Consider the following 27,427-nt stretch of genomic DNA (forward strand, 5'->3'; position numbering starts at 1 on the left):
GTGAAAGGATATGAACTCAGTGAAAAGAGCAACTACCATAAAGAAGGAAACTGCAGCATGGAAATTAGCAGCAGGGCTTCGAAGATCACAGATTCCACTTCGCTGCTGCTTTGTGAAAAGACCTCAGACAAGTTTCTAATGTTCCTAAGTCTCAATTTCATCATCTGTAAAATGGAGGTGGTAGTGCCTGTCTTTTAAGGGTTTTTTGAGGAGTAAAAGAAAATTTTATGAGGTTCTTGTAAGTGATAATTGGTAGTAGCTCTGATAGAATTTATGTAGTTTTTTTTACGTGTTCTTTCATTTGAAATGTCTGTAAGCATTCTGTGAAGAGTACAGACGAGTACACAAATGAGTGAGACGATGTCATATCTTCAGGCTCTCAGAAATTTTTGGAGGAGGACAAGTGACAAGGATTAAGACCAATGTAGAGGGTGCTATTTACTGTCCTTGGGAAAGTTAGGGAAGCCTGAACAGGCATGATGCAAGTGGGCGGCGAAGGGCGGTGGTGATGACACACAGTGGGCAGCAAGGTAGACAGAGGAGGAAAGCAGCACGCTGAACATTCGTCCCCAGAAAACTGGGGTGGCGCGAACCTCTTCACTGGAGTTGGAGAAGAGAGGGCAGTGTCCAGGAGAGGTTGATGAGAATGGTTCTAAGATGCTTGGATGTAAAAATGTTGGCAGGAGAGATGAGGTAGCTGGTAGGCAGGTGTGGATTTCTCCAGTGGTTTGCTCTAGGCATTCAGCGGTGATGAAACACTGAGTGTCTGTCCTGAGAGCTGCATGTCGCTAGAGCCAGAGTCCTCTCGGGAGTTGCTGTCTGGTGAAGAGACAGACGGAAAAATAATTAGGATGTTCCCTTGTGGTGCAGCGGGCGAGGATCCGGCATTGCTGCAGCTGTTCAGTCCCTGGCCCGGGAGCTTCCACATGCTCTCCGGAAGACGAGGATTCTGGTTTTAGAGTCACAGTGCGGCCACAAATACCCGTGTATGTTCATATATAGTGCCCTGCCGAGAGGGGTCCCTCGGGGTCTTCACAGATGAAGCCATGCTGAGCTGTTTTGAGGTCCCAGGACACTCACTAGGCCTTACCCATATCATACCCTCCACTTTAATCCTAGGATACAGGAAATTATGGAATATGAGGTTACCTTGCTAATAAAGTTACGCAGTCAAGATTCTTAAACTAGGTTTGTCTGACTTGGGACCGGGGCTCTTTGCACTGCCCCAGCATGCCTTCCATCTTGAGGATAAAAAGCGTGGAAGACGGGGGCTCTGGTTGTGGAGTCACACTGCATGCCAGTCTAAGTACTTGGAACATGCTGCTGGCATATCCCAAGTAGTCAACAAATTTAGTTTAAAAACAGTGGGACTTTGCTAAGGGAGCAAGTAGGTGGGGTGTTCAGGCAAAGTAACTCTTTGTTACCCACCACCACCCCAAAAAAGGAGGCAGAACACGCCAGATTTGGGGAATGACAAGCGGGTAAACTTGGCTGGGCGTAGGGAAGTGGGGGGAAGGAAGATGAAGGCCGCATGGTGGAAGTCTGCATAAAGGCTCAGGGGAGAGTTTAGGGGTCACTCGAGTTACATGCTTTTAACAATTTAAAGTTAAAAGTAACTGGTTTTTCCAATGAAATTCACTTAGGAACAGATTATAGCAGAAGAGCACTGCATGTGCCGCCTTCCGCTGAAAAGGCTGGAAGGCATGCAGGAGGTGAGAAGAGAGCCAAGCATCAGGGACTTGCGACGGGAGGGAGGGGCAGGTTTAGAAAAGGTGAGTGACAGTCTTCTGTAAAGTGTTTAAAGCTGGCCTCCGAGTGTAAGAGGAAGACAAGGTGGGAGTGCTGCGGTGGTGTCGTAGGGAATTAATAGGTACGTAGTCATGAGCAAGTGAAGACAGCAGATAACTGACCTGCCCAGATACGCTTGGCAATAAGAGGATGGTAGTTTAAAAGAAAATAAGTCCTTGAGTTTTTTTTCTCCCAGTTTCAATAAGGTGGCTTAGCATGTTTGCAAATAAAATGAAAGAACTTATTAGCAAGAATGGAATTCAAGATACAAAGGAAAAATAACTGATAAACTGTCAAAGGAATGAGAATGAGCAGATTGTAGAATGGTGGGAAGGAAGACACTCTCTCGGGAACTCGAGACCAAAGAAGGGAATTGGGAACAGTTTGGATCCAGTGCTGCCGCCTTTGGGTTTTTGTTTGTTTGTTTGTTTTTCCCCCACTGTACGGCATGGGGACCAAGGTACACATACATGCATACATATTTTTTCCTCCCATTGTTGTGTTGCAATGTAGGTATCTAGACATAGTTCTCAATGCTACACAGCAGGATCTCACTGTAAATCCATTCCAAGAGCCATAGTTTGCATCCGATAAGCCCACACGCCTGATCCCTCCCAGTGGATCCAGTGACTTCTGACTTCAGTCCAGGAGAAGGCGAATCAGCTGAGGTGGAGAGTTGGGGTTGATTTGGAATTGAGAGGAAAGGAGAAGGTATTTTAGAAAGAAAACTAGTTGATAATGTGGTTCACTTTAATGGTTTTTTTCCCACCCCTCCCTTCATTTTATTTATATATTTATTGAAATAAGGTTTGATATGTATTATGTGAGGTGCAGGTGTATAACACAGCGGCTCACAGCTCTTACAGGATATACTCCCATTCATGGTTATTATAAAAATACTGTCTATAGTCCTCACCTTACACTAGATAGATATCGATATACAGCTTCTTTGTTTTGTTTTTTAGGGCCACACCGGAGGCATATGGAAGTTCCGAGGCTACGGGTCCAGTCGGAGCTGTAGCCACCATCCCTCACCTGAGCCACAGCAAGGTGGGATCTGAGCGGCGTCTGCGACCTGCACCACAGCTCAGGGCAACGCTGGATCCTTAACCCGGTGATCGAGGCCAGGGATCAAACCCGTGTCCTCGTGGATGCTAGTTGGGTTCCTTAACTGCTGAGCCACAACGGGAACTCCTTGGAGCTTATTTTATGCATAATAGTTTGTGCCTCACTTTAGTGGATTAATACATGTATAATGCCTCTAATTAAGGGGTATAGGGTGTAATGGTTTTCTCTAGTGAGCAGTGAGCTATATAATGCAGTGTTGGAGTTATTGAAAATTAAGTTGGAATAAAGCTGTACAGAGATGTAGGTATCCTCTTGTGTGTAACACTGTCTGGCAAACCTGTCATGCTGCTGCGGGCAGAAACTTGACTGTTTATGTGCCCTGAGGTAGCAATTAAAGAAAGGGCAGAGTTCCCACTGTGGTGCAGCAGAAACCAAATCTTGACTAGTAATCCATGAGGTTGCGGGTTGGATCCACTCAGTGGGTGGCAGATCTGGTATTGCCGTGAGTTGCAGTGTAGCTTTCAGACGCAGCTCTGATCTCATGTGGCTGTGGCATAGGCCAGCAGCTGTAGCTCTAATCCAACCCCTAGCCTGGAAACTTCACCTTGCAGGTACGGCCTTACAAAGCAAAAAAAAAATTTTTTAATGAAAAAAAGGCAAGAAATCTTGGTGACCCTCTACAACTTGGAGAAACTCTCATCTTTGATATTTAGTCTGAATAAGCAGCCATCTTTATTTTTTAAATTTATATTATTTATTTTAGGGCTGCATGTGCAGCATATGAAGGTTCCCAGGCTAGTGGTCGAATCAGAGCTGTAGCTGCCGACCTACACCACAGCTCAGGGCAATGCTGGATCCTTAACCCACTGAGCGAGGCCAGGGATCAAACCTGCATCCTCATGGATGCTAGTCAGATTCGTTTCTGCTGAGCTAGGACAGAGAGCTCCTATTTTTTAATTTTATTATAGTTGACTTACACCTTCTATCAATTTCTGCTATACAGTAAGCAGCCATCTTTAGATTTTCATCAGTACATGGAAAAAATTAATTTCCATTCCAGTTGGGTTAGCTGTTTCTTTCTCTTACCTGCTTGGATTTTCTTTTTAGAGGCATTTTGGAAAACTGTATTGCTTACCAGTTGAATAGCCTTGGACAAATTACACAACTTTCTTTTTTTTTTTTTTTTCCGTCTTTTTTGTTGTTGTTGTTGTTGTTGTTGCTGTTGTTGCTATTTCTTGGGCCGCTCCCGTGGCATATGGAGATTCCAGGCTAGGGGTTGAATCGGAGCTGTAGCCACCGGCCTACGCCAGAGCCACAGCAATGCGGGATCCGAGCCGCGTCTGCAACCTACACCACAGCTCACGGCAACGCCAGATCGTTAACCCACTGAGCAAGGGCAGGGACCGAACCCGCAACCTCATGGTTCCTAGTCGGATTCGTTAACCACTGCACCACGACGGGAACTCCCACAACTTTCTTAATGTCAGTGAATTCTCTGAAAATTTGGGAGTTCCCATCGTGGCTCAGTGGAAACAAATCTGACTAGTATCCATGAGGACGCAAGTTTGATCCCTGGCCTCGCTCAACGGGTTAAAGGATCCGGCATTGCCATGAGCTGTGGTGTGGGTTGCAGATGCGGTTCAGATCTGACATGGCTGTGGCTGTGGGTGTAGGCCGGCGGCTATAACTCTGATTGGACCCCTAGCCTGGGAACCTCCATATGTTGTGGGTAGGGCCCTCGAAAGACAAAAGGACCAAAAACAAATTTTTTTGGAAATAATAACTATACCTGATTGGATTAAGAATTAAATAAATTAGTAGAACAAGCACCTGGTACATGGTAGATACTCCTGTTTTTTGGTAGATACTCTGTTAAATTTATTCCCACAGTATCTTCCTTCATAGCAGTTCGTTCTTTTCACTCAGACCCTTCCTCTGTCTTAGAGGTCTCTTGGTTCTAAGTGTTTCATTCTGGAGACAGAGACGTTTGAACTTGCTTCGCCCTCACTCCATCTGTACGCTTCATCTTCCCTGTTCTCCTCAGTGACGGACTCGGGAAAAGCTGGCGTCTTCCAGCTGCACTTACCCGGCCATGTTAGTTGCAGCCAGCGGCAGAGCGACAGGATGGGCCCAGACCCCACAAGGCTGAGCCCAAGAAGGGCCCCTGGACGAAACTGGGATTGTCCAGCCATTTACACTGTCCAGCATGGCCTGGAACTAGCCTCCTGCCGTCAGAGTTCTGGGAAACAGCGTTTTTCTGATGTGCTTTTTTGGGAGGTGGGGGGGTGTCAGGATTACATCAGAAGTTAACAGATAGTACACCATAAAAGATAACATTTGGGGGTCAAATAAGTTTGGAAAATGCTATGTGACATACAGTTAAGTATTTTGAGATACAGCAGAGAAACCCGTTGTCCTACCAGCACCTCCCAGCTTATTGGACTAGTGCTCTGTTTTTGAGAAACACCTATTAATATTTAATATTCCATGGCTGGTCTGGTTCCTGCCTGCCTCTTTCCCAAGGTTGTATACCTCCCAGATCTGTGGAGATAGCTGAGCTCTGCGAACTCACGTTCCACCTGACATTTTACTCTTTGCTTTATGATCTTACAGGCTGAGCTGACTGCGTGCTGTTCTGACTGGTTTATTCTTTCTCCCCATGTAGCCCAGCGCGTGGAAAACGAACAGAATGGAACACAAGTCAGGATCCCTGTCCTCTAGCCGGGAGTCTGCTTTCACCAGTCCAGTCTCCGTGACCAAACCAGTGGTCCTGGCCGGCGGTGTGGTTTTCAGCTCTCCCAGAGAGGTGAGGGGGGTGACGCCAAGCCGCCTGGTTTCCCATTGCCTTCAACTAAGACAAGCAGTGTGACCCGTGCAGCTCTAGCCCCACTTCCTTTGTGATGTGCCGAGCTCACAGGCCTTTCTTTACTGCTGATTTTGGTAGCACCCAGAGGTGGGCACTCGCTGGGTCCTTGCCCCGTGGTAGACCAAGAGTGGCCTGTGTTGACTGGCATCATGCTGGCATCCGGAGTAAGATCAGGAGGTGCTCTTTAAGCCGCCTGGTCTTACCTGTAACACCCTGCAAAGCCGAAGGCTCTTTAACTGAAAAGGAGAGATTATTTTTGGTAAAAGACAGCGTGATAAGAGCTACCTGGTTCTGGAAGTGGCCTAGTGGGGTTCTCTAAAGCCCAGTCCTTACTCTGCTGTGCTCTTGGCCCAGAGCCCCTCCAGCACCACGCCGCCAATCGAGATCAGCTCCTCTCGTCTGACCAAGTTGACCCGCCGAACTACGGACCGGAAGAGCGAGTTCCTGAGGACGCTGAAGGATGATGGGAACGGAGACTTCTCGGAGAACAGGGACTGTGAGAAGCTGGAGGATGTACGAGCATGGGGGGTCCTGGGGCAGCGTATCTGGCTTTCTGTTGCTAAGGGAGAAAGATGTGGCCCTTTCTAGATTAAACAGTGTCCCGAGATTTGCCTGTAGGAGTAACAGCCTGTGAAAAAGTTCCTTCAGTCCTTGGTTCAGCATATTTCAAATTAGGGCTGATTTCACTAACAGGTGCTCTGGGATTTGGTGCTTGCTTTTTTTTTTTTCCCTTTTCTTTTCTTTTTTTTTTTTTGATCTTTTTGCCTTTTCTAGGGCCACTCCTGCGGCATATGAAGATTCCCAGGCTAGGGCTCAAATCGGAGCTGTAGCCATCGGCCTACGCCACAGCCACAGCAACACAGGATCCGAGCCACATCTGTGACCTACACCACAGTTCACGGCAACACCGGATCCCTAACCCACTGAGGGAGGCCAGGGATTGAAGCCACAACCTCACGGCTCCTAGTTGGATTCGTTAACCACTGAGCCACAGTGGGAACTCCTGGGACTTGGTGCTCTTAAACGGTCGGCACTGCTTGAATCTTGAATTGGTCACTGCTGTTGCTCTTTTCAGGATTAATTGTAATAAAGATAATCTGATAAACAGAACTGTAAAACGAGAGGGTTTTTGGCATGTTGCAGTAGGAAGGCTGGCATTCTCAGTCTGAGAGGGTGATGGCAGTTCACTGGTAGTGAGCTGAGGGCACTGGTTCCTTACAGTCCAGGATAGAACGTGGACGATACAGCTGCTGCCACAGTTGACATAACCTGAAGTTAAGATGGTAGCCAGTTAGTGTCCTTGGAAATCCCAGCAAGGTGAACAGGTTCTCATTTTTAAGTGGGGAGAACCTGCAGGCTGAGGTCATCTTCTAACAACCACGTTCCCTGGTTCTGACTCCTTAATCGTGTAGACTCACCCGTCCTCCCTTTCCTTCCTGCAGCTGGAGGACAACAGCACACCTGAACCAAAGGAAAGTGGAGAGGAAGGCTGTCACCAGAACGGTCTTACTCTCCCCGCGGAGGAGGAAGGGGAGGCCCTCTCTCACTCTCTGGAAGCAGAGCACAGGTAACCGGGCCTCAGGTGACGAGGCCTCCTGTGTGTGGCCTGCAGGGAGGGGGACCATACTCAGAATCCAGCACTGAGACCAGGGCAGAGCCCCCTGGGCTGGGCTTTCCTTTGCAGACTCAGCCAGCTTTGTCACACTCTCCTCTCCAAGGCTTTCTTGTAGTTGAGTTTATGGCTTCATTTGGGTGGGGTAAGATCTGCTTCCTAGAGCTGCTGTGGTTTGGCCCCTCTGGGCTTTAGGAGGCCTTGGGAAAGTCATGAGGCCTCTGGGTATGGAGCTTGTTCTTTAAATTAGGGCCTTAAACACAGAGCCAGCCAACCTGTCTGGGCGCCTGGATGGCAGATGGGACCTGCCGAGCTACTGTCCCTTCTGTAGCTCTTAGGCGCACGTGTAAACGCTCCCACTTAATTCCAGGCTCTGAAGTAGTCATGATGAAAGCTTACCCCACTGGCAAGAAAAGAAAACCCCCAATTTCTTCTCTGACATATAAGTGGGTACCATTGCCCCTGGGCAGGGAAGTTTCTGCAGAAAGTTGTGGGCTTTCCCCCTTTTGCTTGATGGTATCATGTTTTCTTTGCCTGACCTGCCTCCGCCAGGTTATTGAAAGCAATGGGATGGCAGGAGTATCCTGAAAATGATGAGAATTGCCTTCCCCTCACAGAGGATGAGCTCAGAGAGTTTCGCATGAAGACAGAGCAGGTATGTCAGAAACTTCTGCGGGAGACCAGTTAAGGACTAGGAGAGAAAGGAGTCGGGAGCATCACTGCTCCAAGGGAGCCCTGATTTAGGAGATGAGAAGGACCTTGAAAAAGAAAACCAGTGGGCTGCCAGTGTCGAAATAGAGAGGCGCATCTTGGTTCTGCTTAGGCCACGGGGTCTCCAGCGGGGATACAAAAACCAGGTCAGTGGTTGGCAGATTTCAGGAGTTCCCGCTGTGGCACAGCAGGTTAAGAATGCACCTGCAGCCGTGAGGATCGCTGCGAGGATACAAGTTGCATCCCCAGCCTGGCACAGAGGGTTAAAGGATGTGGCACTGCTGCAGCTGTGCCATAGGTTGCAGCTGCAGCTCAGATTCAGTCCCTGGCCCAGGAACTTCCATATGCCATGGGTATGGCCATAAAAAGAAAAACACAGCCTATTTCAGAAAGCAGTGTAGTATTGTACCCTGGAAACTCTAACCCTTTATCAGAATCACAAGGGTGTGTTCCATGGTTTTGGTCTGAGCCCTTGATCTCTGGGGAAAGAGGCTAACCCTCCTTTGTTTTCAGCCTTGTGGTTTCTTTCTGATACTCTGGCCAGAGCCAATAAGCTAAATAGCCTGTCTAAATTTCTTCAACAAATGCATGGATTGTTTCTCCAAATAAAACATGGCCAAGGAGTTCCTGTCATGGTGCATCGGAAATGAATCCGACTAGGAACCATGAGGTTGCGGGTTCGATCCCTGGCCTCGCTCAGTGAGTTAAGGATCCAGCGTTGCCATGAGCTGTGGTGTAGGTCACAGATGTGGCTCACATCTGGTGTTGCTGTGGTGTAGGCCAGCAGCTGTAGCTCCAATTAGACCCCTAGCCTGGGAACCTCCATATCCCGCGGGTATGGCCCTAAAAAGCAAAAATAAATAAACAAACACGTGGCCAAGTCCCAGAGCTTACAGCAGTGAACAAGGCAGATGGGGTCTCTACAGACCTCACGGGACTTATGTCCTGGTGGGAGACATACAGCAAAAGTAGCAGTGGTGTTGGAGTTCCTTCTTGGCTCAGCAGGTTCGGGATCCAGCATTGACACGCAGTGGCTCAGGTTGCTGCTGTGGCAGGGGTTCAATCCCTGGCTCAGAAACGTCCACATGCTGAGGGCATGGCCAAAAAAACAACCAATGGTGTTAAATCCTATAAAGAAAAGTACAGGCTGACACCTTGCTACTCCGAACTCTGTCCCCCGTCATTGTTACCACCTGAAACCCTGTGGAGCTGGGAAAGCACAGACTCTACCTGGACGTGTTGAGTTAGTCTGCAGTTTAAGGAGACCCTGAGCTGCTGCGTTTGCTCATTACAGAGACGCGCCATGGGCGATGTCCTGTCTCTTAGCGGGGTCCCTCTACACGCTGCCTGCAAGTGAACTGAGGCTTGGCCTTTGCCAGGTCCTCCTGGCCTGCGTGGTTCCTCACGATTGTCCTCTTTCCTCTCTTGCCCATGCCAACCACAGCTGAGAAGAAATGGCTTCGGGAAGAATGGCTTCTTGCAGAGCCGAAGTTGCAGTCTGTTCTCCCCTTGGAGAAGCACTTGCAAAGCAGAATTGGAGGACTCGGACACAGAAACCAGTAGCAGTGAAACATCTGATGACGATGCCTGGAAGTAGGCATATAAATGCTCACAGTTAAATCTGACCCAGTCCATTTAGCTTGTGTGTTTGGGGATTATGCAGAAGGAATCCTTCTCTTGCTTTTCCTTTTCTGGGTCGTTGAATACTTCATGCACAAGGGAAACCATCGTATCCCAAAGAAAGAGCAAGCGGTTGGCTTGTTTAGCTTTTGTTGTTCTTCTTCCCTGTTACCTGCTTACTAGAGAGAACGTTGTGTGGTGGGAAAGATTTTAAAACACACACATACACACAGTATCTCCATGGGGCAACGCACAGGTGGGAGCTGGCAGCGCAGAGAGGAGACGCTGGTCTGCAGCAGCAGCTTCTACTACCAGCCCTTGGGGCCTCACCCCTGTGCTCACGCAATCATTGTCAATGACAAAGTGACTATTGAAGTTATAATTGTATTAAATTAATGCTAATAATTTGGATATTTTATTTTATTTCTGGCTGCTCGGGTAATGTTAGCCCTTAACCAAGCATACGTGGTTTTTTTCCTCCTTTTTTTCTTTCTGGGTACAGCTGTAAAATATTTGGATATAGGAGATGTTGTGTTATTCTTGCAGCCTTGATATTCAGGGTGGATTGTAAAATATAAATTTTTGTGAGATTTCAAAGATTAAGATTATTTTGATAACATTATTTACAGATTTAAAAGATGTGGTTATCACAAGTCTGTTCAAGGGAAAAACTACTGCATAAAATAACTAACTTGGAATAAATATTTTGCATCAGTTTGGATTGTCTTGTCTAAGAAGTATATTCTTTAAAATTGGATGAGTGGATTCTCTTTTTAGGGGAAAAACTACTTTTAGTATTAGAGGTCTGAGGGAAATCTGAATTCAGACACACTTGTTTCTCCTTTTAGCAGATACATTTTTGATGCAGAAAAACCTGTGCAATAAACTACCAGTAATAAAATCAGAATCCCAAGTTTCCTTCCTGAAACTGTTTTTCACTGCCCATGTATTTACCAGTGTGCCTGTTTTAAGGATGTCTGTGCCTCAGTTTTCCTGATAATAGATAAGAACGTGGCGGGGGGGGGGGGGGAGGGGGTATAGAGGGAACTTAACACAATCAAAGCCGTTTATGACAAACCCACAGCAAATGGAATACTCAATGGAGAAAAGCTGAGAGCCTTCCCACTCAAATCTGGAACAAGACAAGGCTGCCCACTCTCCACTTTCATTCAACATAGTATTGGAAGTCCCACCCACAGCAACAGACAAACCAGAAATAAAAAGCAGTATCCAAATTGGAAGAGGTAAAAACTGTCACTGTACGCAGATGACGTGATACTGTATAAAGAAAACCCTAAGGACTCAGCCCCAGAACTACTCCAACTGATCAACAGATTCAGTGAGGTAGCAGGATAGAAGATTAACATTCAGGAGTTCCCGTCGTGCCTCAATGGTGAGCAAACCCAACTAGCATCCATGAGGACAAGAGTTCCATCCCTGGCCTCGCTCAGCGGGTTAAGGATCCGGCGTTGCCATGAGCTGTGGTGTAGGTCGCAGACACAGCTCAGATCTCGAGTTGCTGTGGCTGTGGTGTAGGCCGGCAGCTACAGCCCCGATTGGGCCCCTAGCCTGGGAACCTCCGTGTGCTGCAGGTATGGCCCTAAAAAGACCAAAAAAAAAAAAAAAAAATTAGCATTGAGAAATCAGTTGCATTTCTGTGTATGTACTAAAAATGAAACATTAAAGAGTGTTACTCACCTCAACTCTTAGCTTGTCGGGACGGCAACCAGAACTCGGCTTCTACTCCTGCTGCCTGCGCTTGCTGACCGCAGCCACCATGCATGAGTGCATCTCCATCCACGCTGGCCAAGCCTGTGTCCAGGTTGGCAGTGCCTGCTGGGAGCTCTACTGCCTGGAACACGGCATCCAGCCTGATGGCCAGATGCCAGTGACAAGACTATTGGGGGAGGAGATGACTTTTTTTATCTTTTAAAATTGCACCCCAAAAAATCAAATCCCTGGGAATAAACCTGACCAAGGAGGTGAAAGACTTATATGCTGAGAACTATAAAACATTAATCAAGGAAATTAAAGAGGATACAAAGAAATGGGGAGATATTCCATGCTCCTGGGTAGGAAAAAATATTGTAAAACATGGCCATACTACCCAAAGCAATCTACAGATTCAATGCAATCCCTATCAAATTACCCATGCCATTTTTCACAGAACTAGGACAATCCAAAAATTTATATGGAGGAGTTCCCATGGTGGCACAGTGGTTAACGAATCCGACTAGGAGCCATGAGGTTGTGCGTTCAGTCACTGGCCTTGCTCAGTGGATTAAGGATCCGGCGTTGCCATGAGCTGTGGTGTAGGTTGCAGATGCAGCTCGGATCCCGTGTTGCTGGGGCTCTGGCGTAGGCTGGCAGCTACAGCTCAGATTAGACCCCTAGCCTGGCAATCCACATGCCGCAGGAAGCGGCCCTAGAAAAGGCAAAAAGAAAAAAAAAATTTATATAGAACCACAAAACACTCAGAACCGCCAAAGCAATCCTGAGTAACAAAAACCAAGCAGGAGGCATAGCTCTCCCAGAATTCAGGCACAAATACAAAGCCACAGACATACAGACCAATGGAACAGAATAGAGATCCCAGACATAAACCCAGACACCTATGGTCAATTAATCTTTGATAAAGGAGGCAAGAATATAAAATGGGAAAGAGACAATCTTTTCAGCAAGTCATGCTGGGAGGATTGGACAGCTGCATGCAAATCAGTGAAACTGGAACAAACCTTCACACCATGCACAAATATAAACTCAAAATGGCTTAAAGACTTAAACATAAGACACCATCAAAATCCTGGAAGAGAACATGGGCAAGACATTCTCTGACATCAACCTTACAAATATTTTCTAGGTCAGTCTCCCAAGGCAACAGAAAAACAAACCCAAGTGGGATCTAATCAAACTGACAAGTTTTTGCAGAGCAAAGGAAACCATAAAAAAGAACAAAAAGACAACTTACAGAATGGGAGAAAATAGTTTCAAACAGTGCAACTGACAAGGACTTAATCTCTAAAATACACAAACAACTTAAACAACTCAACGGCAAAAAAGCCAACAACCCAATGGACAAATGGGCAAAAGACCTGAATAGACATTTCTCCAAGAAGACATACAGGTGGCCAACAAGCACATGAAAAAATGCTCAACATCCCTGATTATTAGAGAAATGCAAATCAAAACTACCATGAGATACCACCTCACACCAGTCAGAATGGCCATCATTAATAAGTCCACAAATAAATGCTGGAGGGGGTGTGGAGAAAAGGGAACCCACCTACACTGTTGGTGGGAATGTAAATTGGTACAACCACTATGGAAAACAGTATGGAGGCTCCTCAGAAAACTACATATAAAACTACCATATGATCCAGCAATTCTACTCTTGAGCATTTAGCCAGACAAAACTTTCCTTGAAAAAGACACCTGCACCCCTATGTTCACTGCAGCACTATTCACAATAGCCAAGACATGGAAACACCCTAAATGTCCATCAACAGATGAAGGGATTAAGAAGACGTGGTATGTATACACAATGGACCACTACTCAGCCATAAAAAAGAACAAAATAGGAGTTCCCGTCGTGGCGTAGAGGTTAACGAATCCGACTAGGAACCATGAGGTTGCGGGTTCGATCCCAGCCCTTGCTCAGTGGGTTAAGGATCTGGCGTTGCTGTGAGCTGTGGTGTAGGTCGCAGATGCGGCTCGGATCCCGCGTTGCTGTGGCTCTGGCGTAGGCTGGAGACTACAGCTCCAATTAGTCCCCTAGCCTGGGAACCTCCATATGCTGCGGGAGCAGCCCAAGAAATGGCAAAAAGACAAATAAATAAATAAATAAATAAACAAAATAATGCCATTTGCAGCAACATGGATGCAACTAGAGACTCTCATACTAAGTGAAGTAAGTCAGAAAGACAAAAACCATATGATATCCTTATATCTGGAATCTAACATATGGCACTAATGAACCTTTCCACAGAAAAGAAATTCATGCCTTGGAGAACAGACTTGTGGTTGCCAAGGAGGAGGGGGAGGGAGTGGGATAGATGGGGAGCTTGGGGTTAATAGATGCATACTATTGCCTTTGGAATGGATAAGCAATGAGATCCTGCTATGTAGCACTGGGAACTATATCTAGTCGCTTATGATGGAGCATGATAATGTGAGAAAAAAGAATGTATACATGTATGTGTGACTGGGTCACTTGCTGTACTGTAGAAAATTGACAGAACACTGTAAACCAGCTATAACGTAAAAAAAAAATGAAAAACGTTTAAAAAAAATGGATGGGTTATTCCCCAGCATTGTGCAAGGCTCAAGGGATGCACTGAGCGCCCAGCCCAGTAGCAAAGAGAAGAAACAGTTACATTGAAAATGAAACTTTAGACCAAGATCTGATGAACAATTAGAAGTTAACACTTTGGCTGGCCCTACACTACAGCACGTGGTCCCTAGTGGATACAGAGGCCTAAGATCATGCTCTAACAGGAGACAAGCAGAGAAGGAACAGGTCTGACCACTTCTAGAAAGATAACTAACTTGTAATGTCTCCTCCAGAAGGACTAGAGGCCGGAGGCAAAGAAACCAGCATGACGTTTGCTAGATCCTAAAGGCTGGGAAGGCAGAGAGAGACCTTATGCGCCATAACGTACTAGGGTCTCTCCTGCTAGTGGTGTAAGCGGTCCATGTGTGAACTGTGGAAATGGTGGTGAAGACAGAGCATTAAAAACTATCATATTTCAGAGTTCCCGTCGTGGTGCAGTGGAAACGAATCCAACGAGAAACCATGAGGTTGCAGGTTCGATCCCTGGCCTTGCTCAGTGGGTTAAGGATCCGGTGTTGCCGTGAGCTGTGGTGTAGGTTGCAGTCAGGGCTTGGATCCCGTGTTGCTGTGGCTGTGGTGCAGGCCAGCAGCTACAGCTCTGATCCACCCCCTAGCCCCCTGGGAACCTCCATATGCCACAGGTGCAGCCCTAAAAGGACAAAACATACACACACACGCGCACACACATTTCATTGAATATATATAAATGCATATTTTATGTACTAGTAAGAAAACTTGCCAGTTGTGGCACTCTATTCATTGTGAATCCTGATTTCAGTGTTTAAAATATATGCATCTTAAGAATCAACAAAGGGGAATTCCCGTCGTGGCGCAGTGGTTAACGAATCCGACTAGGAACCATGAGGTTGCGGGTTCGATCCCTGACCTTGCTCAGTGGGTTAAGGATCCGGCGTTGCCATGAGCTGTGGTGTAGGTTGCAGATGCAGCTCGGATCCCGCGTTGCTGTGGCTCTGTTGTAGGCTGGCAGATACAGCTCTGATTAGACCCCAGCCTGGGAACCTCTATATGCTGCAGGAGCGGCCTAAGAAATGGCAAAAATACAAAAAAAAAAAAAAAAGAATCAAGAAATGAGTTCCCACTGCGGCACGGTAGGTTAATGATTGGGGCTTATCTTTGTGGATGCACCAGTTCAATCCCCTCGCCTGACAGTGGGTTAAGGATCTGGCATTGCTGCAGCTGTGGTGTAGGCTGCAGCTCCAGATCGGAACTGATTCCTGGCCTCGGAATTTGGGCCACAGATGCTGCTCAAAACAAACAAAAACATTAAATAAATAAATATAAGAATCAATGAAATATTATAAAATTAGCTATAAACTGGAAATGAAAAGCAGGTTGAGAGAGAGATCCTGTTTGCTTGGCCTTGGGCTTTGCCACTTAGAACATATTTATAAAAATGTACCCCTTTTCTCCACTTGTAATTGAACTGGCCTAAGAGTACATACTCTGAAACACTTTGGGAGGTCCCTGGTAATTCACTGAGTTAAGGATCCAGCATTGTCACGGCTGTGGTGCAGGTCTGATCCCTGGCCTGGGAATCCTGTATGCTGCAGACACAGCCATTAAAAGTAAGAGGGAAGAAACACTTTATAACCTGCTGCTGGTCATACCTTGGCCTTACGTACCTGGGGGTGGCGGGGAGGGCCACCTACTTAAACTAGAAAAGGGGCTTGTTTAGAAACATGGGGCTAGTTCAGAGCTCCTGCCTCTGTTGGAGTCATATCTGGGGAGGTAGCAGGGAGATTTTTGGCCAGCAGGAATGGGGCCTGCCTGGCTCCTGGCCAGTCTTTACTGAAGGGGTACCTTTCTTTTTCTTTTTCTTTTCTTTTTTTGCTTTTAGGGCTGCACCCGTGGCATATGGAGGTTCCCAGGCTAAGGGCCCAATTGGAGCCACAACTGCCAGCCACAGCCACAGTCACAGCCATGCCAGATCCAAGCTGCGTATGCGACCTACTCCATAGCTTACGGCAATGCCAGATTCTTAACCCACTGAGCGAGGCCTGGGATCGAACCCACAACTTCATGGTTCCTAGTCGGATTCGTTTCTGCTGCGCCACGACAGGAGCTCCAAGGGTACCTTTCTGTATTTGATTCCCTCTTCTGATAAATTCATTACGTTCTCCCAGAACTTTCATTTCTTGGGTTGTGCTGATTATCTTCCCTCTACAACTGGGGGAAGTGGGGGACAGGGGCAGGGAATCAAGAAATGGAATCAGGGAGCTTGGAGTGAGTTGATCACGCAAAAGATATGACTTCCGTAGAGACACAGCACACGGAGAAGCTTCAGTCTAAGGGAAGGACCTGGCTCCCAGGCAGAAGGTCCCTCAAGGAAACGCCTGCTCTCTCGGGAATAGAGAATGACACTACCTTGGGTTACATCCGTTTAAGACAAACAAGAATGAACAAGGTGACACTTGTGTGCCAGGGGCTATTAAATGACCAGCATGGAATAACGATGCCCCAGCTCATCTAGGAGGCAACTGTTTGCTCCACTTCAGTAACGCAGGCAGAGAATCCAAGGATGGTGTTAGAGCCTTGCCCATGTTCTTGCAGTGAGGTGGACAGACCTTGACTTTTTCTTTTTTCTCTTTTGGCTTTTTTTAGGGCCGCACCCACAGCATAGGGAAGTTCCTAGGCTAGGGGTCGAGCTGGAGCTGTAGCACTGGCCCATGCCACAGCCACAGCAATGCGGGATCTGATGAGGGTCTGTGACCTACGCCACAGCTCACTGTGACGCGGGATCCTCCTTAACCCACTGAGCAGTGCCAGGGATCAAACCACATCCTCATGGGTACCAGTCGGGTTCCTCAGCGCTGAACCACGACAGGGACTCCTGACACTTTTTTTCAAGCCAGGGCTCCTCCCCAATGTGACCAAGCCTTACCCACTCATTCTCCAGACCTGCCCAGACCTGAAGTTGCCCAGGGACCTAAAGCTCCTCCCCAAACATAAACTTGATATGGAAAACCTGGCCTTTCCTTTCTGCCTTTGGCTGGCTGGCTGTTTCATCCTCGTCTCCCTTCACCCTGCCCTCAATCTTGTCTTCTGCAGGTCTCGGCTGGTGTCAAAAAAGGGGTCCCATCGCATGGCCTCCCACTCCAGGGAGCCGGGACTCCTGCCCTGTGGGTCCTGTGACATGGTTTTCCGCTCCTGGGCCCTGTTGGCCACCCACACTCAGCGCTTCTGCATTGGCCGTCTGACCCGGCAGGTGACGGTTGGGGCACAGCCCCCAGTACACAGTGAACCACGACTCCTGGCGGTAAGGGCCTCCTCCATGGCCATGAGTGGGCACTGAAGTGGCTCTGAACTTCAGGCTTTCTCACCCCACACCCTGTCCCCAGGATGTGCCACAGGAACACCAGGGCCTCTCAGATCAGGAGGCCAGCAAATCGGCTTTGAAGAGGCTAACCGAGGAGGTACACCTGGTTTTCCTTACGGCTTGAAACTGAGCATCCCCCTCAAAACCTATATAGACAATGCGTGGGTCGGATTACCCCGACACAGATTGCGGGGTACTATCTCCAGGTGCAGCGGCTGCGGCTGCATCTGCAGGAAATGAGACCTTGGATAACAGAGGTCCCCAGGGCACCCGGGCCCTGGAGGCGTTCAGAAGCCCCAGCTGCTGAGGCTGCTGGGAGCCCCGGCGAGAGGCTGCGGGCGCTGCACCGGACTCACGCAAGGCGCGTGGCAGAGACGGAGGCACAGGGCCGGGCCCTGGAGCAACTCGGTCAGGGTGAGATGAAAGAGGGGGACTGGGGGCCACCCCGCCCTTACCCTTGGCTTGAGGTTGCCCGACCCCTTCTGACTTCATCTCTTACCTCCTCAGAACTGAGCCGGCGCCTCCAAGGTCTGGCCTGGACCCGGGACGGGAAGTCACGCCTATTCGGCCTGGAGCAGGAGCTTCGAGAACTCCGGGCAGAGGCCGGGCGAACGCGGGGAGCTCTAGAGGTGTTAGCGGCGCACTTTCAACAATTACAGGCCGACCAAGGGTGAGACCAACGCGCGGAATCCTGGGAGTAGCGCACGCCCGGCACGCGGGGAGGCGGGGCCCGGCACGCGGGGAGGCGGGGCCCGGCACGCGGGGGGCGGGGCCCGGCACGCGGGGGGCGGGGCCCGGCACGCGGGGAGGCGGGGCCCGGCACGCGGGGGGCGGGGCCCGGCACGCGGGGGGCGGGGCCCGGCGCGGTGGTAGGCGCTCGGGCGTGTGTACAGAAGCTGCTGGAAAGCCGCGCCTGGGAGGCCAGGAAGGGGCCAGGTTGCCTGAGGCCCGGGGTCTGGATCCTTCTCGCCTTACCCGCGCTGACTGCCCCGCACCCCAGGACCCGGCCGAACACCTTGCGAGAGCCAGAACTATGCGGCCCGGTGCTGCAGGCCAATGCAGGGACTCTGGCTGCGGAGATCGGGTGAGGTCCAGGCCTGGTGGGGACCGGCTTGGGGCGAAGCGCTGATCAGTATGGGAGATGTGCTGCTTACTTGTCCCCTACCCCCTAGGGCCTTGCGTGAGGCCTACATTCGAGGCGGGGGCCGGGACGCCGGCGTTCTGGGCTGGATGTGGCAGTTGCAAGTAGAGGCGTCGGCACTGGAGCTTCGGCGGTCGAAGACTCACAGGGGTGAACACGAGGGAACCAGCCAGGAGGGCCTCTGGGAAGTGGTGGCCCGAGGCCTGGGAAGAGAAAAGGGCGGTGAGGGAGGGTGTCTTTGGCATGGGAACCACTTAAGCAAAAGCCCGAGGTAGAAAACTGGTCTTTGCGGCGGTGGCTGGGATGTTCGCCAAGTCCAGCCCTGACCAGAGAGTCCTAAGGCTGGAGAGCTACTCAGAGCAACTGGTCCCCAGAGGTCGGAGGTAACAGGTCAGACTTGTTCATCGCAGGAAGACCAGCAGATGCCGTATTCAAGGAGCTTCTGGTAGTGGAGGCTGAAAACCGGCGTCTGGAGGCAGAAATCCTGGCTTTGCAGATGCAGAGGGGCGCAGGCGGAGTGCGCCAGGGTCAGTGAGCACCCCAGTTCCATCCCACCTAGCTCTCCCCAGCAGGCCGGGCTCAGAGGAGGGGTTAGAGGTACCATGCATCTGTCAGTCCACATACCTCTGCAGGTGTCTGTATGGCTTTGGCTATTGGGTGTGTCCTACTCAAGGGCGCCCTGTTTTTCCTCTGCACCTAGAGCGTGGGGAGCCGAGACTTGTGGCCGGTTCCAGCCCACGCCTGAGGAGAAGGGAAGACCCCCCCAGCCTCCCACCTCCGGTGGCTCCTCCACTGCCACCGCTTCCACGCTCCACAGACATCTTGAGTGGTGCTTTTGAAAAGGCTGTGAGGATGCAGGGGTTGGGAGGGGGCAGTTCTCTGTGCAGTTGGGGAACACAGACACTTTCTGGAGGAATTAACTCTTCCCCCACAGTCGCAGCTTCCTGAAACGAGGACCAGAAACTTGGGCCTGGACCCACACTTCCTCCTGCCTGCACCTGATGTTCTGGGCCCTGCACCTTATGACCCCGGGTGAGGCCTGCTCCCTCCTTTGACATCCCGGCACGAGGTTGGGAGGATGGGAGGAGGAGTTGGGCGTCTGTATCTAAGTGCACTTGAAGCTGGCGTTTTCTAGGGCTGGCCTTGTCATTTTCTATGACTTCCTGCGTGGCCTTGAGGCTTCTTGGATTTGGGTGCAACTAGTAACTGGCTTGGCCCGAGACGGACAAGATACAGGAGGGACCACGGTGTTACCCCCAGCCGTTTGCTTGCCTCCACCTCCAGCTCCTGGACCCATGGGCAACTGTGCCATCCTTGCCAGCAGGCAGCCTATACCCAGGTCAGTAGGTGGGGATTATGATGTTGGTGCTTTATGCCACACTAGAGGCTTGTCCATTATTCTGCTAAATTTTCTTGACTGTATACAGGGCCACTGGCTCTGAGGGCCAAGTCCTAGGAAGAGATCATGGCCACTTCTGGCTCCTGATGCCTCTTTTTGGTTGTTCTAGACTACCGCCCTCACCACCAGCATCCTTGGTCTGTGAGCTACAGGCCTGGCAGGGGCTGGCATGGGCTAAGACACCACAGCCAAAGGCCTGGGCATCACTGGTGCTGTTTGACCTGGATCAGAGGGTGCTAAGTGGTCGTTGGCGTCTCCCACTTCGGGCCCTTCCTCTGGACCCCAGCCTTAGCCCTGGACAGCTGAACGGGATTCCCCAGGTAAGTGTGGACGGTGGGGATTGGGTCTGCTCCTCCAGGGTACAGGTGCAGTAGCATTTCGCCTCTCCCCAGATAGGTCATTCCGAGCTCTTTCTGCGGCTGGTGAATGCACGAGATGCAGGTGTCCAGACACTGGCAGAGATCAATCCAGCAAGTGCCCATGAGTACCAGTACCCACCTCTGGTGAGGGCCTAACTGGGGCTGGGACACCCCAGGTGTGGCTGGTATGACTAACCACCAGCCTTTGTTGACCACTATGTATGTGCCAACCACTGCGAAGTGTTTTCTGCGAATTAACTCAAGTGACCCTCACATACCCTATTAGGTAGAGGGTACTGTTGTGTAAACAGATAAGAAAATCAGAGCAGTGTGTGGTTAACTTGGTTGACTCCAAGGTTGTCAGACATAAACCTTTTGCTTAAGATCTGCCTGCCTGTCCCACAGGTACCCAGCTCATCTTCCCTGGAAGCCAGCTCCCTTGCCCCAACAGCTGGTTTTGTTGACCCCCCACCTCCTGAAGAGGCCTCCCAGGGGCAGAGGCAAGCAGAGCGATGAGGGTTTGGGCCTTCACAGCTGTGACCGACCTCCCTGGCTTCCCGAGTAGCTTCACCGGCGCAGGACTGGGGCCCAGGCTGAGGTGTATTCTCAGACCTGCAGCTTTCCTACTCCCCATGCCGACAGAGGGTCTGGCTGCAGATGGACAGGAGCACAAGGCCCGGGCTCCAACCACAGCTGGCCTACCTCCCACGAGCACTTGACCTTCGTTACCTACTTTCCCTTTGTAAGAAAAGACTGATGACAATTAAGCAGCTACGTCAGATATGTGCAGTCTTGGCTGGCATGTAGGAAATTCACTCTTTCATTCCAGTGAAAGGAACTTGATGAATTCATTCCCACATTTTTGATAAAGCCAGTCTTACTGCCCACTTCTTGATTCAAATCCAAGCCTCTTCAGGTCACCCTCCAGGGAGTTTTCAGGTTCTCAAGGTCATCATGAAACAGGGATCTGTACCTCCTTCCGTACTTAGAGGGCAACCCAGTAGTTCCTCCCAAGTTTTGCGGTGGTGGTGGGGGGAACAGCAGTGTGGTGTCAGTGGAGGTGAAATCTAGCTTTAACTTTACGTTGAGCCTGGCCCCAGACCCCAATATCAGGCAAAGATGAGAAGCCCAGTAGTGAAGTTCCCATTGTGGCGCAGCAGAAATGAATCCGACTAGGAACCATGAGGTTGTGGGTTGATCCCTGGCCTCGCTCAGTGGGTAAAGGAGCCAGCCTTGCTGTGAGCTGTGGTGTAGGTTGCAGACCCAATTCAGATCCCACGTTGCTGTGGCTGTGGCGTGGGCCTGCAGCTATAGCTCCGGCTCAACCCCTAGCCTGGGAACCTCCATATGGTGCTGGTGTGGCCCTAAAAGGCAAAATTTTTAGAAAGTCCAATAGTCAGCAGCTCCCTCTGCCTCCATTACGGGATGTTCAAACTGCAGGTTCTATTGGAGTTCCTGTCGTGGCTCAGTGGTTGGTTAATGAATCCGACTAGGAACCATGAGGTTGTGGGTTCGGTCCCTGCCCTTGCTCAGTGGGTTAAGGATCTGGCGTTGCCATGAGCTGTGGTGTAGGTTGCAGACACGGCTCGGACCCGGTGTTGCTGTGGCTCTGGTTGTAGGCCGGTGGCTACAGCTCCGATTAGACCCCTAGGCTGGGAACCTCCATATGCCGCAGGAGCGGCCCTAGAAAAGACAGACACCCCCCCCCCCCAAATTTGGATCCAAATACTGCCTGGTATATAGCAGTTTCCTAAAGGTCACATCAGAGTCAGGGGTCTCACACTAGCCCTGCGGGCTGGATATCAGGGATGACCCCATGGGATGGTTTTAGTACCAGTGTCCAAAACCACCAGCCCCCTTAGACTGGGGCAGCCAGAACTGCTAAGCCATTTCCCACTGTTCAACTCCATATCCTACTGAAATGCTCCAGGCAGCCCAGGATCCCAATTGAAGATCTTTTTTAAACAGAAGTCCAGAGACCAGGAGCTTTTTTGCATCTTTATTTAAGAGTCAAAACTGCAGACAGGTAACACTTTCAACTGTTGATACTTTGTGTACAGAATGGTTGAAATACAACAGATATAACTCAAATCAGCCAGTCTCCCCAGATTCAACCAACCACATCCAGGGTGTCCATCAATCAAGTCCCTCAGCCACTTTCAAGCCAAAAGCTCAATCCTCTACAGTTAACACACACTTTTTCCTCAAGGATCACTCCCCTCCTCTGCTCAGTTTCCTTCAGAGTTCTTTTTCCAGGACAGGATTATGGCCCCAGTTGGAAACCTGGTGGATAAAAGACAGGTGCCACCCAAAGCCTGGCTTAGAAGCTGTTACATCAGCTCACTGTCAAAGTCTATCAAACAGTATCAGCACCAAAGAGCAACATCTTCACCAAGTCTTGTTTTTGTAAGCCCTATCCAGGGTCAGCACCATGCAACATTTGCAAAGACAGCTGGGTTCAGTAGAGTATAATGGAAAAAACATAGCACCATTGGAAGACAAGGGCCTGCAGCACACTGGATTTCATCACCTCCACGTCAGACAGGATCTTGGATTCAAACTTAACACTGAGATCAGTACAGAAGAGGAAAAAAACCAAAAACCTTTGGCCACGATATAAAACCTGGAGTGCACCAAGGCACCAAGATAGCCAATATTTAAGAAAAAAAAAAATCATCAAAGCCTCAACCTTTGCTTACAATCTTTATTGAAGTTATACAAAAAGAATCCCCCAAAAGTGAAAAAATACATTATATACAAAAACACTTTCCATTGGGAGGAAGGCTCTACTCCCTCTCTTAACACGCAGTGCTCTCAACTGTGGCTCCGGCCTCCACTGTCCCCTCCACTGCTGCCCGGCTCTCAGCCTGATTCTCAGCCTGGAAGATAAACAGGGAGCCTGGGCATAAATGACCACAATTTAAGCCATTTTTTTCTCATACAACTGTGCAAAGGAAGTAAATACAGGTCCCTTAAATTCTGCTTTGCTCCCTACACTAAGAAAGCAATGGCCACAAACTGTAAGGCCATTTCCTAAACTCTGCAGCAGGGCTGGACAGAACCAGTGTTCACACATCATTAGATGGAAAGAGGAGAAAGCACAAGTGCCCGAACGGTCCTGCCTGCTGTCTTCTCACACATTCATTATGCAGGGACCTCTGGGAGGTGTATGGATTCCATTTGTCAACAGACACCCTCCCATTTCATAACCCAACTGTTTTCTGCACAGCCTCATTGTTTGCTGGTTTTGTTTTTGCTTATATTTTGGGTTTTTCTGGCCACGCCCATGGCATGTGGAAGTTCCCATGCCAGGTAATGAACCCTCACCATGGCAGTGACATGAGCCACTGAAATGACAGCACAGGATCCTCAACTCACTGTCCCACAAGAGAACGCCACAACCTCACTTTTTTTGGTTTTTCCTTTTTGGCTGCCACTGGAGCATATGGAAGTTCCTGGGCCAGGGATTGAATCTAACCTGGAGCTGCGACCTATACCACAGCTGCAGCAACGCCAGATCCTTAAACCCACCGAGCCAGGCCAGGGATCAAACTGGCACCCCCAGACAAGTTGGATCATTTACCCACTGTGCCATAGTGGGAACTACATTTTTTTTTAACCCACAGCCTCACAGTTTTTATGAGCATTGCACCCCAGCAATCCAAACAGGCTCAGGTGAGGAACATGCATGTGGGAGGAGGAGTTTCCCCAGGCCCTGAGAACAAGAGGAAGCGAGGAGGCGAGAGTCCAGACCCTGCTTAACTGCCCACCTCCATGTTTTCCGAAACTTCGGTTCCACTGGAGACAGCATCCCCGCTGCCTCCATTCACCTCTGGTTCTTGTTTGGCTTTCTTTGCATCATCTTTCCGAGGGCTCTCTTCCTCTGGTTTCCTCTAAAGATACAATTAATTGTGGAAGCTTAATGAATGTGCTTTTTTAAAAATGTTTTTTTTAAGGACAACTATAAGCAATCCCCAACACCCCCTTCTTCCATATGGGGCAGAGATCCCAAACACAGGCGCCTCTGAGAGCCGGAAGAGCCAGTTTAGCCTAATGCAGAGGCTGGGTGGGGGTGAGGAGTAGATCTCAACAGTAACCAACCCCCGGTTTGAAATCCTGTATTTGAGTTAAGAAACAGAGCAGGAGGTAAAGTTTTCCCCTAAGAGGGAAAAAATCTACTGCAGCAGGCAGAAGGCCAGCTCACAAAAGCTTAAGCCTCGGCAGGTCAAAGGAAACCTGCGAGCTTCCTAAGACGGGCTGATCTGACCAGTCGTCCTCAGCAGCCTTCCTCGTCACCCTTCGGCCAAATAAGAAAGGCCAAGAGTTTGAAACTCCAGGATGTATTCGACTGACAAGCGTCTTCGCTGGAATCCTCCCGCCTTCCCGACGCGTGTTTCATGTCACCACATGTTAGAGGTGAGCCTCACACATCATTTGGAGGAAGAAACTGTAGAGTGGGAAACAGAAACGACCACAGATTTACCTTCTTTCTGACAAGATGGGAAATATCAGTCACACAGTTTGATGAGGAAGCACCATCAGCTGGCTTTCTGCTGGCAATCTGGCAAAAAGGAAGCCTGTGTTAGCAATGCACTGCTACATATGAGACAAAACCAAGGCTCATATGTTAAGTGACAAAAATCACCGGAATACCCACCATGGCGACGGAAGAGCCTCCTCCGCTCGGAGTAAAACCCGAAGTCGAGCTTTCCACCTGCGCAAAAGAGGACAAACCCCAGTGGGTCTGGGTCCCAGGATAGAGCCCACCAGCTCATCCATCTACCAGCAACTACGACGTCCAATTCTAGTGCCTTCCACAGACGAGCAGTATCATTTACCCCACACTGTCACCCATGCCTCCCACACCCCCGGTGGGGCCTTGGAGGGTAGAGAGTAAATAAATTAATATTCGAGCAGCCAAAAGCAGAGCCAGGCAATCTGGGCTTAAAAGCCTTCACTATCTCTCTATACAAAGGAGTTCTCAGATAAGGGAGTAAGTCTGCAATAAACAGCAATTTCTGTTTGTCTTATACTGTCAGAAATATTTTAACATATAGGTACCAATATCCCCATTTTAGTTACTGAGTTCTCACATTCCTGCTGACCTCCAGCTCCCTGCAAACCAAGTCATGAGTAAGATTTCTAGCAAATGGAACACTAATACCATGATAAAGGCCCTCATGATACTGAACATGCTATTATCAAAACATTAATAAAAGGAAACCAAACCAACCAGAGTTGCTTTCAGAGCCAGTTCAGCTACATTCCCGCTCCGCTGGGACTCCTTTGCATCCTCTATCTTCTCTTTAATTTCTGGGAGCAGCTCCTTCAGCTCCTCAATTTCTTTCTCATATTCAGCAGGTGATCCTTCGGCCTCCTTCATCTGCTCATTCAGTACAGCTAGAAAGAAAAGGCTCAAGTCATCAGTAATAGGTACAAAAGGAGCCTTGTTTTTTAAACTGCCAATCACTGGATCCATCAAAATCACTGTGGAAACAGCTGATGCTCACTCACCCATTCTCTTCTCAATGACTTCAATAGACTTGCTGAACTGTGTCACGGCTTCATCATACTGAGAGTTGTACCCATAGGCCAAGCCCAGCTGGTAGTGGGTCTCTGCAAGCAGTCGATCATGGGCTTCCAGGTACTGCTCCTGCAGGTTTAGGCAAGCCTGAAACTCCTCCACAGCTTGGACATAATTTTCTAATGAAGGGAAAAAGAGCAAGCAAATGGACATGAACATGTATAATAGCTCTTTTTCTGTAACTTTTTGGCTGCACCTAAGGAACATGCAAGTTCCCAAGCCAGCAATCCCACCAGTGCTGCCAGAAACAAGCTAGATCATTAAGCCCCTGTGACACAGCAGGAACTCTAATACAGAATATTTCTAAATTCCAGACCCTTCTGCAGGAATACTCCATTTTTTTTTAAGTGGTATCTCACTGTAGTTTATCTTTTTTTATAGACTTCACTTATTTTTAATGGCTGTACCCATGGCATATGGAAGTTCCCAAGCTAGGGCAATGAATATTAGCTGTGGACCTATGCTGCAATAACACTGGATCTTTTATCCCGCTGTGCTGGGCCACTGGGCCAGGAATCGAACGTATGCTTCCACAGCAACAGAAGGATTTTTGGGGGTGGGGGCTACAACACACACCAGTGGCATATGTAAGTTCCCAGGCTAGGGGTCCAATTGGAGCTACAGCTGCTGGCCTACACCACAGCTCATGGCAATACCAGATCCTTAACCCACTGAGCAAGGCTAGGGATTGAACCCGAATCCTCATGGATACTAGATGGGTTCATTACTGCTGAGCCACAACAGGAATTCCTGCAATTGGACTCTTAACCCACTGCGCCACAATAGGAAGCCCCACTTTTCTTTGTGACATCTCCAAGACCCTTGACTGAAAAAATATCAGAATGACTTTAAAAAACCTACAGAGAAGTTCCCATCGTGGCTCAGTGGTTAACGAATCCGAGCAAGAACCATGGGGTTGCGGGTTTGATCCCTGGCCTTGCTCAGTGGGTTGGGGATCTGGTGTTGCCGTGGCTCTGGCATAGGCTGGTGGCTCAGTGGTTAACGAATCCGAGCAAGAACAATGAGGTTGCGGGTTTGATCCCTGGCCTTGCTCAGTGGGTTGGGGATCTGGTGTTGCCGTGGCTCTGGCGTAGGCTGGTGGCTACAGCTTCAAACAGACCCCTAGCCTGGGAACCTCCATATGCCATGGGTGCGGCCCTGGAAAAATACAAAAAGACCAAAAACCCACAGAGAGATTTTCAGTTACAGTATATTTAAAAAGAGAAAAAAGGAGTTCCTATTGTGGCTAAGTGGTTAGCGAACCTGACTAACATCTATGAGGATGTAGGTTCGATCCCTGGCCTTAAACTCAGTGGGTTAAGGTGAGCTGTGGTATAGGTCGCAGATGTGGCTCAGATCCCGTGTTGCTGTGGCTCTGGTGAAGGCCAGCGGCTACAGCTCCAATCGGACCCCTAGCCTGGGACCCTCCATATGCCATGGGTGTGGCATTAAAAAAGACAAAAAGATCAAAAAAAAAAAAAAAAAAAAAGGACTCCATTGCTTTAGGAACCATAGGGAACCAAGAAAACCCCCTACTGTCCATTTAAAGCCAACTGCCCACAGTTTATGAACAACTGAGCTGGGTTTTAAGAAAGCAGAGGAAGAGTAAGGC

At 49.2% G+C, this 27,427-nt stretch overlaps 3 protein-coding genes and 2 long non-coding RNA genes across 19 annotated transcripts in view; 2 read left to right on the forward strand and 3 right to left on the reverse strand.

The window, feature by feature from the left end:
• The window catches only part of GPBP1L1 (GC-rich promoter binding protein 1 like 1), a 52,439-nt gene extending 42,053 nt beyond the window's left edge, over window positions 1–10,386 (forward strand). For all 3 annotated transcript variants that reach the window (XM_021096735.2, XM_084965203.1, XM_021096734.2), the window contains exons 8-12: window positions 5,522–5,662; window positions 6,077–6,235; window positions 7,165–7,289; window positions 7,887–7,989; window positions 9,490–10,386. In XM_021096735.2, coding sequence (XP_020952394.1) covers window positions 5,522–5,662; window positions 6,077–6,235; window positions 7,165–7,289; window positions 7,887–7,989; window positions 9,490–9,642 — 681 coding nt within the window. In that variant the 3' untranslated portion in view covers window positions 9,643–10,386. The remainder of the gene's footprint in view (window positions 1–5,521; window positions 5,663–6,076; window positions 6,236–7,164; window positions 7,290–7,886; window positions 7,990–9,489) is intronic.
• Window positions 350–16,138, reverse strand: LOC146403006 (uncharacterized). 2 transcript variants are annotated; one of them, XR_014808436.1, is made up of 3 exons: window positions 16,071–16,138; window positions 11,364–14,846; window positions 350–819 (listed from the first exon to the last, which is right to left on the reverse strand). It is a non-coding gene; the product is annotated as an uncharacterized LOC146403006 (long non-coding RNA). The 2 variants fall into 2 exon arrangements; XR_014808435.1 differs by lacking the exon at window positions 16,071–16,138 and having other exon boundaries at window positions 11,364–15,073.
• Window positions 6,834–9,837, reverse strand: LOC146403007 (uncharacterized). Its single transcript, XR_014808439.1, has 2 exons — window positions 9,276–9,837; window positions 6,834–6,991 (listed from the first exon to the last, which is right to left on the reverse strand). It is a non-coding gene; the product is annotated as an uncharacterized LOC146403007 (long non-coding RNA).
• Window positions 16,139–16,749: 611 nt separating the features above from the next.
• Window positions 16,750–21,012, forward strand: CCDC17 (coiled-coil domain containing 17). 10 transcript variants are annotated; one of them, XM_021096730.2, is made up of 13 exons: window positions 16,750–17,272; window positions 17,355–17,429; window positions 17,539–17,746; window positions 17,840–18,002; window positions 18,333–18,416; window positions 18,505–18,623; window positions 18,884–19,000; window positions 19,174–19,319; window positions 19,408–19,505; window positions 19,609–19,812; window positions 19,982–20,192; window positions 20,265–20,375; window positions 20,637–21,012. In XM_021096730.2, exons 1-13 carry the CDS (start codon window positions 16,973–16,975, stop codon window positions 20,745–20,747), a joined length of 1,947 nt encoding a protein of 648 aa, XP_020952389.2. In that variant the 5' UTR covers window positions 16,750–16,972; the 3' UTR covers window positions 20,748–21,012. The 10 variants fall into 10 exon arrangements, 5 of the variants coding, with proteins under 5 accessions (XP_020952389.2, XP_084821312.1, XP_084821310.1 ...); XM_084965186.1 differs by lacking the exon at window positions 20,265–20,375; XR_014808410.1 differs by having other exon boundaries at window positions 16,852–17,272; window positions 17,539–18,002; window positions 20,269–20,375.
• Window positions 21,013–22,216: 1,204 nt separating this feature from the next.
• The window catches only part of NASP (nuclear autoantigenic sperm protein), a 31,469-nt gene continuing 26,258 nt past the window's right edge, over window positions 22,217–27,427 (reverse strand). For all 3 annotated transcript variants that reach the window (XM_084965182.1, XM_021096740.2, XM_021096741.2), the window contains 6 exons: window positions 25,746–25,934; window positions 25,465–25,631; window positions 24,889–24,945; window positions 24,715–24,792; window positions 24,002–24,124; window positions 22,217–23,110 (listed from right to left, as the gene is read on the reverse strand). In XM_084965182.1, coding sequence (XP_084821308.1) covers window positions 23,030–23,110; window positions 24,002–24,124; window positions 24,715–24,792; window positions 24,889–24,945; window positions 25,465–25,631; window positions 25,746–25,934 — 695 coding nt within the window. In that variant the 3' untranslated portion in view covers window positions 22,217–23,029. The remainder of the gene's footprint in view (window positions 23,111–24,001; window positions 24,125–24,714; window positions 24,793–24,888; window positions 24,946–25,464; window positions 25,632–25,745; window positions 25,935–27,427) is intronic.

This window comes from Sus scrofa, chromosome 6, assembly GCF_054392235.1.
Source record: "Sus scrofa isolate SSC_HxYL_T2T_F1_AM1 chromosome 6, Sscrofa_HxYL_maternal_Yorkshire_Landrace_v2.0, whole genome shotgun sequence".
Taxonomy (NCBI): Eukaryota; Metazoa; Chordata; class Mammalia; order Artiodactyla; family Suidae; genus Sus; species Sus scrofa.

Excerpts from the sequence above, each read along its gene's own strand:
- CCDC17 (XM_084965183.1), top strand. The coding sequence starts at position 16,973 with ATGGAAAACCTGGCCTTTCCTTTCTGCCTTTGGCTGGCTGGCTGTTTC. Across the intron at positions 19,813-19,981 it reads AGCAGGCAGCCTATACCCAG|ACTACCGCCCTCACCACCAG; the intron begins GTCAGTAGGTGG and ends TGGTTGTTCTAG. Across the intron at positions 20,376-20,636 it reads AGTACCAGTACCCACCTCTG|GTACCCAGCTCATCTTCCCT; the intron begins GTGAGGGCCTAA and ends CCTGTCCCACAG.